General features: G+C 41.7%; 1 protein-coding gene across 1 annotated transcript in view; it reads left to right on the top strand.

Annotated features, from left to right (window-relative positions):
- Nucleotides 1-243: 243 nt before the first annotated feature.
- Nucleotides 244-11,928, top strand: part of lgr4 (leucine-rich repeat containing G protein-coupled receptor 4) — a 29,154-nt gene continuing 17,469 nt past the window's right edge. Inside the window, exons 1-2 of the mRNA XM_072380713.1 lie at nucleotides 244-995; nucleotides 10,372-10,443. Coding sequence (XP_072236814.1) covers nucleotides 814-995; nucleotides 10,372-10,443 — 254 coding nt within the window. The 5' untranslated portion in view covers nucleotides 244-813. The remainder of the gene's footprint in view (nucleotides 996-10,371; nucleotides 10,444-11,928) is intronic.

Here is an 11,928-nt window from a genome sequence, read left to right as displayed (position 1 = left end):
ACATCTAGTTAGTCGAGGTTCTACCTTTACATGCAGAGACCAACAAGATGTTTTTACCTGACTGTTGGAACTCGTGGTAGGGGGAGTGTGCACTTGTTGGCAGTCTGACGCTGCGGTGCAGGTTTTAGTGCTGCACAGGCCGGGGGCCCAGTGCTGCTGCAGGTTGTCCGGTAGGGTGCCTGTCGAGCTACAAGCACGCTGTTGATGTCAGGAGAGGAGTGGAGTGGAGTGGAGTAGAGTAGAGGAGGTGGAGGGGGTGGGGGGGACGCCTGGAATGGCTGAAAACTGACGGTGCTCTCCTGCAAAGGAAACAAACCAGGACGCAAATTATCGTCCGGCATGTTTAGCTGAACATTTCACTGCAACAGGGCTAGCCTTTTAGCGACGCGTTACCAGGCACCGCACCGCTCCGTTTTGTTTCTTTTCTTTTTTTAAATTATTTTTGGGTTATTTAATGGGACAACGAAAACGTAAAAAACGCAAGGTAGGCTGCCGCTCTTGTCGCCAACACTGCCACTTTATTTTCATGGACTAATACGCAGGCAGGTTTGAGAAATGTTTCACTGCAAGGTAACTTGCTTGTCTCCGTTCGGCTTTTAAGCTAGCTAAACGTTCGCGTGCGCATTTTTGATCAGGCTTGTGAATGTATGAAGTGTTCGGACGTTAAATTTTGTTTTGAAAAGCGTCGGTTAGGCTACATCTCTTCATGCCTCAACCGACCAACCACATGAGAAGTCGACGTCCGGAGTAGAAGAAACCACAAACAAAGGCCTTTCTTTTTCACCGCTTTCACCTGAACCGACGAGAAGGAAAATGCGTGTGGATTTGTTTTGGATATGTTTGTGGTGTTTCCTTCGTCCCAGTGCCTCCGGTCAAGGGCAGTCGGCGGCCGTATGTTCGCCCTCATGCAGCTGCGATGAAGATGGGGGTGCAGACTGCTCGGGCAGAGGACTAACCACCGTCCCAACTGGGTTCAGTGCTTTCACCTACTACCTGTAAGTACCTTACCATCATCCACAGTGGAATCGACAACCTTCACCGTGTTTGTGCGCTGATAAAAGCCTTAACACGAAGTCCTGGATATGATGGGACTTTTTTTTTGTTTTGTTTGTTTGCAGCAGAGTGAAAGATGGTCAGTGAACATCAGTGGGCAAAACTTTCTTCAAGTAGCTCCACGGGGGAAATGCTTTAATAGAGATGTTAGGAAGCGGTTCCGCTTAATGTGTCATAACTTTAAAGAGGTTGAATGAAACCAGTTAAAGCTCGACAACTTGTCAGCTATGTAAGTCACATCAGCAATTAGAACTATTTAATTAGTTTCTATTCATTTTTGTTTTAAGCTTTTTTTCATACATGTATATGGAAAAACCATTTAAAAAAAAAAAAACTTTTTATTAACACTCATGGTTTCATAATGGTAATTGTGTAGATCTGTTTCTTCCTTTTGTAAGTGTTGATATTTATTAAAAGGTATAATAATGGAAAAATGCACACATCACACGTTTCCAAAGCTAAATATAAGCCAAAATATTAGATTTGCAATGTTATTGCACATAGATAAGCTACAAAACATCCCATTTGAGGTTGCAGACTGTTGAACATTTCTGCTTTTTGACTACGTCAGTAATAGTAATTTGCCATTTTTAGTTAATTGTCCAACTTTTGCAGTCCTAGACACCCCCACCCCCCCATTTATGACTTCTACACCTCATACATTCATCATTAACCCCCTGCATGCAAAGTGTGAACTCGGTTCCAGTATTGCACAGTCTCTCTTACATGTCTTATAAATATATGGCGAGGCGTCTGCGCATGCTGCAGCGGTGGTTAGTGCAGTGTGTGGAAATGTTTAAACAGTTGTTTGGTCCCTGACAAAATATGGTGTTGTTACCGACAGCCAGAATCTGTTTCTGAGGTTTCAGAAACACATTAACAAGACGCAGCGTGCCACTTGATGACAGGTAAAATGATAACTTTCCAGTGTCAGGGTTGGAAACATCATGTGGCTGACTTCCCGAGTAAAGTAACAAGTGCCGAGGTTACAGTTAGGGCAAGATTTGGGTGAGTAACTTGTGGCTGCTAGCCAACAGCACCTTGTTCTAAGCACTTTGTTTTGTGCACAGAAATTAGGAATCAATCTTCTGTTGTTAACAAATTCATCTGTAGAGGCCAACTACTGCTTCAAGGCAGGGCGCTCAATTTTATTAAAAGTGGAGCCAATGAATACCAGGTAGGCTGGGTCTTTATGGAGTGTTGCAGATACAGTTGATGATTGCCTTGTGAAGCAACTGTTTGTTTCACAACCTCTGGGTTAATCACAAACCAAAGTAACCACCCCTGGCTCTGCTTACTCAAAAAGCAAACAGAAGAACAATTACGACTTCAGGTTTACTTGGCTTACACGTATGTTGTAAATGTGATTAAGTGACTTGATCGAGACGGTAACTATATTTGGCTTGAAGAAAGTTTAAAGGTTTGTTCTTGTTTGTGGAAAGCCCTGTGCTGTTTAGCCGCATTTTAAGAATCCTGGCCCGGCCCTCGTCACACCAGAACCAATTCTGTGCCACTTGAAATCAACATTGTCAAGCATGTGTGAGGTAAACTAAACAGAGTAAGTGGAAACATGTCACACAAGGCGTATAACTGAAACTCTGAGCATGCCTCTTCCTCTGGGGGGAAAAGTACCCCAGTGTATTATGGGCCGTCAGACTTCTCAATCACAACATGAAACAATGTTTTCAAAACGATATCGTTGACCTTACTGCCTCTGTGCTTTCCAGTTTAATGCCAAAATGGAAAAGGATGGAAAAAGGTGTGTGCAGTCCTCCGTTCTCACATTCTGCACTGCACATTGTAATCTGGATGCTCTGTGACAGGTTTTAAACACGAAACTGCTTAATGGATCCACCGAGTTTTAAAAGTATGTGAAAGGTTGTTTGTCACCCTCTCTGTCCCATACTCATTTGTTCTCCTTGTCTCTTGAACTTTAGTTGTCCTCTCCCACTCCCTCCGTCTTTTGTGTGTGGAGCAGTGGGGTTAGGGATCATGATGGATTAGTGAGACATAATGCAGCTGCAAGGGCTCTTTCTCTCATGGCTAATGCACCCACAATGGTATGCTGGTGTCTTAAAGAAAAATCTCACATGGAAGTGTTTTTTTTTTTCTTTTCATTTTACAATACTTTAAATTTGTAAATATGACCACATAATGACACTGAAAAAGTAGAAACTTTCTAGAGAGACTGTGTGAGAATAAGTGGATTCAGTGCTAAAAGGCAATACAATCTGTATTTTAGGTAATTATTTTGTTGAATATCTGCTGTGGATTTATAGGGAAAAGTCACTTTTGGAGCCACACACATTTTTTTTACAATAAATCATCACATGACAGCCCTGGCGTGGACTCTTACCTGCAGCCCACCGGGCCTGAGTTTTGGCTTCTGCAATGGCAGCAGCCATGTCACAGAAAAACAGATGAGAGACAAGAGGAGGCCCCTCAACCAGTAACAAAGCAAACAATCCATTTGAGGGTTTGTAGTTTACCTGTGCCTGACTCTCTGCTTAGGTTTGATTATTTTGGTATATTGTCAACACAAATTCCTGTGCACTTTAAGGGAGCACAAGGGTGTTTTTACAGCTTACAACTCAGTTAAGTTGGGTTCTTTCATAGAGTGAATGTTGCATAGACTTTGGGCGGGGGGATGAAGGGGTGGCGTCAGGGGTCTTGCACTCCGCTGGTGGAACTTGCCGGCTTCACCACTGGTGCTCTCAATCCATTTTTACTGAATGATACTTTTGTTCTTGGTCAGTAGAGGTGAAAGGAGCTAGTCTGTAGTTTCCACTGCAAAGCAGGATGGGCTGTGGATGGAAGAACATTAATGTTTCTACCCCCGCTCTCTCAATCTTTAACCCTACAGTCTTTATTCTGTTCTCCAGTTACCCCACCTATTTCCATTCCCAAAACAAAGTTTCTACTGATCATCATTTCAGGGTCACAATCCTTAAATATTAAATGTGGGCCAAAGATGAGTTCTGAAGAAATGCATGGTTCTGAGTTAAATGGTCTGCATTTGTAATGGTATGAATCCTTTTGGGGGGATTACGGTTACTTCTTTCATCATCTGCGATGATAAAACTCTTCTCATTTGAGTAGAATGATATCTAAGATTTTTAAATGGAAGACCAAGGATCTCCTGTTCAAAACCCGTCCTGTCTCCAAGCAGAGGGGGGAACGGAAAAGAGAAGGGTTGGGTATCTGGCCCGGTGGGAAGGACAGCTGGGCAACACAGCTGCACAACATAGAAGTTATGGTTTCGAGCGATGGACCAGAGCTGGGAGGCACGGGACAATGACCCAGCACTTGACCTCCCCTCAAATCTATTGTGAGCGCGGACTGGTGTGGCAGGAGTGCAGTTGTCCGATAGATGGCATGGCCTTGGGCTATGGCTTCACCCTGAAGAACCTGTCTCACAACAGCGACCAACACACACCTGTGGTAGCAGCCACTGGCCTTCTGCGGTGGTATAGGGAAACGACTGGAAGTCCAAGCCTCGGGATATCTGCATGGAAGCAGAACAGTGGGGGTGTGGGGTCCTGGCATAATTTATTCAGCAAGCAGGCACTTGATGTTCGATGTCAAAAGTGAACACTCTTGTTTTTATTGACCTTGTTATTTAACATTCACTGCATGTGCATTGAATTATGAAAAAAGGAAACACTGGCGTTGGACCACCTGTGGTTCGGTTAGCTTGTCAAAGCCGAAGTGCTACACTTTTGTGGTTATTGCGACAATTGGTTAGTACGTTCTTTAACAAAGGTGGTGTTGTTGTATTTTTTTTTCGTTTTGTTTCTTTTTCTGAAACCACAAAGCATAACTAATTAAGCATTAGCTTCCTGACAGTTAGCTACAGGCATAGAGAGCACTCCTGTTTTTTGTCTGACATAACGATCCTGACAGCCGTGTTTACGTGCATTGAGCCCTTGCACCTCGCATTACTTTTAAAACTTCTGCTTGGCTGCAGCTCTTTGGAGCATTGACTCTGCAGGGTATGCTCGTTTTATTGCATGCAGGGTCTCTGTGGAGTACAGTCTTTTCATTCTGCTGTTGGCTTGCCATCTGCACTACTTCATAAATGGTTGGTTAATAAAAAGTTGTCAGTGAATGATATTCTGTCATTCATTGATTTTAATTATTGTTGCAGAAGCAAATTCGTGGAACAAATACAACAACCTGAAGGATATAAGTCTTCAAATATACCCTGTGGATTATCTGTTGGTCAGTGCTTCTTCAAGCTCTTAGTCAACCACAGCAGTCCTTATCACATCATAATTGCATCCGGATAAATTTGCCATTAAACTGTGTATGTGCGCAGTCAATTATAGCTCTCAGAACGAAAGAAATTTCAGTTGAGAGACCGGGCTTCTTAGATGGCTAAGAATTGATCAAATCAGTTGCAGTTCCCAGGATGACTTTGTTTCCCGGTGATACTCTTGCTTTTTTTTTTTACTGTCAGATCCCTATCCTTCACAGTGATGCACATTCAAGTTTCTCTATAAGTTCAGTGTCGCTCCTCAGCTAGGTTTAGCATTTTAGTTCAGTTCGAATGAAGACTATGAAAAAAGTCTGGTCTATTGTCTACACAGATTATTTTTCGATGTAGTTGATAGAGAAGCAAAGAAAAGACAGAATACAAACAACACTGTCTTTGAAGATTGTACATTAATCCGATTAATTGGTGACAGGTGAGGGTTCCAGGATTGGGTATAAAAAATCTTCCCAAACTAGGTTGGGTCGTGGTTCACTGCTTTGTGCCAAACTGCATCAATTTCTGCTTCATAATTTAGTTTAAAAATAGTATTTCTCAAAGCAGCATTGTGAAAACAAAAAGGTAACTTCATTCAACATCTGTGCATAATGTAAAAAGTTTTACAGAGTCTGGGGAAATCTGTGTGTAGAGGCCAAGGCCAAAAACCACTGTTGAATTTAGGTGACCTGAGAGCTCTGAGGTGGCACTGCATAAGAAACAGTCATGTTATCTTTATGAATATAGCCATATGACTTTTAACCCTGCACAGTTCACCCTTCCATAAAGAAATGCAACCTGAAACTATATTAGACAAAGATTAAGCCATTTATTATCGAGTTCTCCGGACACAAGCTCATCTCAGATGGATGGAAAGCAAGTGGACACATGTTCTGTGGACAGATGAGTCCACGTTTCAGCTGCATTTTGGGGGAAAATGTATGTTCCAAAGATGTTATAAGTGAAAGGTCTAATGACAGCATCTGTGATGGTGGGGGGGGGGCTCGTTAGTGTCCGTGGCGTGGTTGAATTTTGTAGGTATTAAAATACCTTTAGTGCAGAGGTGTGTATAGTTAATTTTTGAGAGACGTATGCTGCCATCAAGACAACATCTTTTACTGGAGATCTGAAAATGTGTCATTCAGTGATCTGTTTAGATTTGCGGGGTAGTCCTCCGTTTCTGTTTGTCTGAGCTTAAACTGTTGAGACGCTGCATTTCCTGTACCTCAGAAGTGGGAAGTTGAAACTCTTTTGCTTTTGGCTTTGCTATTAACATCAAATCTCATCATACTTGTATAGTTTAGTTATGAAATCAATGAGCTAGTAACACTCGTCCTGTACTTCTCTTCATGCTTTAGCACCTGATAAGGAAACCTGACTTGTAATTGGCGTTATTACATTTTTATTTTCCGGTTGAAAGTTTGCACCATCAGTACAGCACTGGTTAAAAACAATTTCAAAATCACATTTCAAGGAAATATTGACTATACAAGCCACAGCTGCTGAAACCTTAAACAAAACACAGGAATGAAGCAAAGGTGTAGTCCAGACATTTAGAGCTGCTATGTTGTTCAACACATGGCTGGTGACAATATTGTGCTTAAAAGAGGAATCAGTAGCCTGCCAGCTGTCCACGGCTGAATCACAGACAAGGAATATCTATGTATTTGAGGATGAAATCTCCAGTCAGGTATTTTCCAGTTTGGTGTGTGGTCTGAGCTCTGTGACAGTTTACTGTATACTTTCCCATACCAATAATAATGTGCTCAAAGGATTATTAAGTGCTACATGTTTTGAAAAGAGGCAGATCCTAAGGGAGTCTGGGCTGGCAGTGGAGTCAAGTGGGTCAGTCCATACCCTAAAATCTTCATGAATACAGATGTAAATAATTGGAAGAGAAGGAATTGCTGTACTGTCTGTGTGTTATTTTTACCGGAGCATGTTACATAGATTTCATTAAGATCTCCAAAACCTGTAAAAGAAAAAAAAAAAAGGCATACGTCTCCTTTAAAGAATGCAACTACTTTCACCCATCTCTACACCTATGTGTTGCAAACTAAGCACACGTTCCATGGCAGGAGCTCCGCTCCCCCCCCCCCGACGACAGCAGCATACTCAATGAGAATTACTGGTTGATCTGAGTCAGACACCTCAGAAATAAAGCTGAAATGTGGGTAAAATGTATCACCGAGATCGCCTGTAGCAATGTCACACTCTTCAGAAATTGTATTATGAAATGCTTCAGGTACTGAACAACTCTGTGCTTGTGTAGTTGTACACAACTACAATGTTTGCATCCATCCAGAGGCCTCTTTACGTCCATATATTTTGAAAGTTTTATCCTACTGGGGTTTGTTCTTCGTCCCCTAAGTGCGTCTCCTATTTTAGTGCTGCCTTCCTGTTCAGCAATAAGCTCCACTGGAGCTTGTCATGGAAACAAGCTATCTGATCTATGAAATCAAGCTCAAAACAACCTACTGTGTTCTTAAGAAAGAAGCCTAAAGTTGCTCATGATAATTAAACCTGGAAACTCTGGAGCCGGGGACAGTGTAGTAAAGCAGCAGCGTGTCTCAGGATGCCAAAAGAGCTCTTGTAGGACATCAGGTTGCGATCAAGGTGTATGCATAATGTGAATAAGATTGTCATATTCCTTATAGCTTCTTTTCATTATTGCTCACTTCGAGTTTGTTATTATTTAGGTAAAGGTAATAAGAGGAAGCTGTTTACGTCTTATTCAGATTAAGGTCCTGGAGTTATAGGTCTAACGACAGGAAAGTTTAATTTGCCTCTGGAAGCAACTCTGCAGACAGAGAAAGATTGTAAATTATGACTAAATATGCTGTATGTTTCACGTTTTGTGTTATCTGGAACTTTTTGATTACACAAAATCCCAAAACGGTGAAGTATATTCATGACCCCGCAGCAGCGCCTGATTTCTAGCTTATACTTTGGAGTGTGTTTGAAATGTCGGACTGCTTTACTTTGAATGCTGGATTTACTAACTATCAGACCACAAGAGCACCATTTTCCAGAAGTGTGTTGGTTTTGGCCACTCTGCCATGCTGGCTTGATTTGTGAAGTGCTGCACTGCTTGTCCATCTGGTGAAACCTCCTGTGGGAATCAGTGAACTGTGGTTCTTTAGTTTATGATCTCCATGAAAGGCCTTCCCTGGTTCATCGTTGTTTTTTTTTTAAGACGAAACAAGTTCAAGGAAGAATAGAGTATGGACGACTGATGTTTTTATCCTGTTTATAAACCTGTTGTCGTCTTGGAAACACAGTTTCAAGCCACCCTATGAATCACTCAATAAAGGAGATAAGATTGTTTAAACAGTTTCACCCTGTAGTTATCAGGTGTAAGTATGTAGTAACGTTCAAGCTCGTTGTAATATGAAGTTGTTTTCAGAAAGCTCCCAGTACCAAAAATATCATCCCTTGCCTTCTTATCTTGCGTATTATTTCTACACTGAGATCTGTGCTTTAGCAGCCACACTTTGTTTCTATGTGCATTCCGTGTATTCTCCTCAGATTGTCCGTTTCTTCTCTGCTAAAATAAAGCTAAATGGCACATGAGATAACAATTTACAGATACCTGTTTGTAGAAGCATTTAGGCTTGTCACCATTTATCACGGCTGCATTTTTTTTAGTATCCTCTTCAATCTGTCTTAGCAGGGACAGGCCAGGACCTTGATGAGTATAGCAGCCAGATACAGAAGGAAGGAGGAAGTGTGATAAAGTCATTCAGGCCTCCCGTCACTCCCCAGCCTTGCATGGAGGATTAAGTCAAACAGTTGAAAATGTGGTTGTGGATCCATCCATCCGTCCAGCTGCCCAACAGTGGTTGCAGAACACCACCAGAGATGATCTCGGTTAGAAAATAAATATCAGAAGGGTTTTGATGTTGATGAAAATCATTCCGTAGTTCACCTGACAGAGGTCACTGGGATGATCGCGGTTGTCGGGGCCCACTTTTTTAAAGGCTTCTGTGCAAGTGTGTGTGTGTGTGTGTGTGTGTGTGTGTGTGTGTGTGTGTGTGTGTTTGGGTCTGCAGAGGAAGAGCAATATGATCCTTGTAGGATTCAGGGGCCCACACACAAGGTCCAAGAGAGATCTGGCAGTGAAATTCAAGATGGCCAGTAGAGGAGTGAAAAGGGAGGGGAGGGAGGGTTGTGTGTGTGTGTGTGGGGGGTGTTTCTTCGTTTGTGAATCCTGTATGTTTTTTTTTTTGTTTTTTTTTCCTTCTTTGTGCCATCTTTTTAGATGTGGCATCTGGAGGCCTTTTCTTTGAAGCAAGTTAGTGAATTGCTAATCAAGATTAGACATCGAGACCTGAGTTTTTCACTGCTCTTTTCAGTAAACCCGAGACTGTCTTTTGCCTCCTTGCTTTATCTTGGTAGTCTTTGATTTTTCATAGCCAGCCAAAAACACTTCACTGTTTTCCCTGAAACGGTATTTAAAAACAGTTTTTATTTATCACCATGAAAATGTAAATGTATATATACTTGCATTAGGCTCGGTGGGGAAGTGAATCAAGTCCTGTGTGCATATTTTTCATGCTGCTACATGCCTATCTTTACTTGTTGATTTGAAAAATGAAGATCCCTGAGGCTAAATAGAAAGGCTTTTTCATGGTCTTTCTTTTTTCGCTTGAGTTTAGGCTGACACAGGCACAGTCAAAGAATTACAGCTGACATAGGGGAAAGGTAACCCTAGTATCACATTTTTTCTGTGTATGCAGTTAACAGTTACTACCTCATGCAAAAATGCATGGTTTAATTCCATGCCCATGACATAGTTTATATTTTATGCTTATTTCTTTTAGGGTTTCTTTTGAAATGAGGGGAAAAATGGGAATGAGACTGAAGGTTTGTTTATGTAACACTTTAAAAACCTTTTAAATAGGTATCAGTCACTGAAATCATTGGCTGGGCATGTGAAATGGTTAAATAGTAGAACAGATGGCAGAAAAGCATCAAATGAGATCACTAATCAGATTACTTGAAAACTTGTTACTGAATGTGTGACTGGGCTAACGAACTCGGTGTTGTTTTTTTTCTACTTTCTGCAGTGACCTGAGCATGAACAACATCACGGAGCTTCCAGCATATGTATTCAAGAACTTCCCCTATCTGGAGGAACTGTGAGTACATGCCCCCTTTTTCTTGTGTTAAGGATGTCTTTACTCTGTACCGTGTTGACATGAGGGCTCTTCATTATGATATGCACCTGGTTGTTGGAGGTTTTGCTGTAAAACTCACGCTATAGGTGCACAATGTGCTCTGCTTCTTAGGTAAAGAAGAAGAGCACGAGGTAACAAATCACTCATCATTCATGAATTGAGCAAGAGTGATTATAAAAGATGCTGTGGAGCCAAATTAAGAAGGTGTGGCAAGACAGCGTGTATTGAAGCAAAGACTTTGTGACATCCGGTGTGGTTTTTAACTTTTAAGGGATTAAGAGGGTAGGAACATGTACATGTATGCACTGGGGCTTTACTCTTTAAACATTCCACTGTCTGGCTTGGTGCTGCTATGAGTCAAAGATAGAAATCAGTCTACCTGATATCAGGTAACATGCAACCCTGAGAATACAAAATGACCAGTTAGTGAACATACTCCAACAGTTCCCCGCTCCTCTCGGCCTTTTGTGAGCATTTTTTTTTTTTTCAGCTCTCAGGCATCTTTCAGCCAGTCGAGTCTTTACCCGCTTCTTTTCCTTACACCAATCCAATCGGCTTTGTTGAGAGGCAATTTAGTTTTCATCGCATTGTGTGGAGGAATGCAAAGCAGGAAGGAAGAGGACAAAACAATTGTTTCCATGGCAACCAGAAAAGAAAAAAAAACCTAAAACCCAGCCTCTCTGTAACTTCTGTCTTGTCTTAAATCGTCAAAGTTGATGGACAGTTGTTGAGGGTTCTCTTTTTGTTGAAAGGTATTTTGAGTGACACAAACCCTTACTTCATTTTCGTGTTTGTTTAACCTTTTCTCGGGGAAACAAATCAGGAGGCTTGTCTCAGTGAACTTTGGTGGAGGACTTTTTCGCTCTAAGGCTGCAGCAGTGTCAGTGAACCGAAACATGGGCCCTCAGGGCAAAAACGGGGAGAGTAAGAGCTGAAAGAGGGAGAAATCGGGAAGAAAAGAAGAAGAAGAAGGAAAAAAAAGCAGGCCATCCTCCTACTGGGAAACAAGGGAGGAATATTCTTCCTTCTTAGTCACGCAATCCTCCACTGTTTTCCTTTCTTGCTAAAGGGCCCAACAGCTCAACAGACGTGATGACAGAGGTATTCTCTGTCTCTGTTTGCAGTTTGTTTCTGCTCTTAAAGGCAACCTTTGATTGATTGACTCTTATTATTACCAGAGACTTTAGTTCATCAGTGTCAGCAGCATATTGATGATACATTTAAAACAATACTTTTATGTTTGTTTGTTTTTTATTACAATTGAGCATTTAATGCTCTGCGAATCTAATTATTTTCTGTAACAACTTAATGGTTCAGCCTCCTAAGCCACAGTCAGAAGGTCATTGATTTGACCCCTGGCCTCCCCCAGTTTACATGTTGAAGAAAGGGACGAAGAAGTGCTTTGTGAACATCTGTGTGAGAGGGTGAAGCTGGCTTGTAACATAA

Source organism: Leuresthes tenuis, unplaced genomic scaffold (genome assembly GCF_036924035.1).
Source record: "Leuresthes tenuis unplaced genomic scaffold, fLeuTen1.0.hap1 SCAF_2, whole genome shotgun sequence".
In the NCBI taxonomy this organism is placed as follows: Eukaryota; Metazoa; Chordata; class Actinopteri; order Atheriniformes; family Atherinopsidae; genus Leuresthes; species Leuresthes tenuis.
The sequence above is the reverse complement of the archived record's forward strand: the minus strand, read 5'-3'. Positions and strand labels throughout refer to the sequence as shown.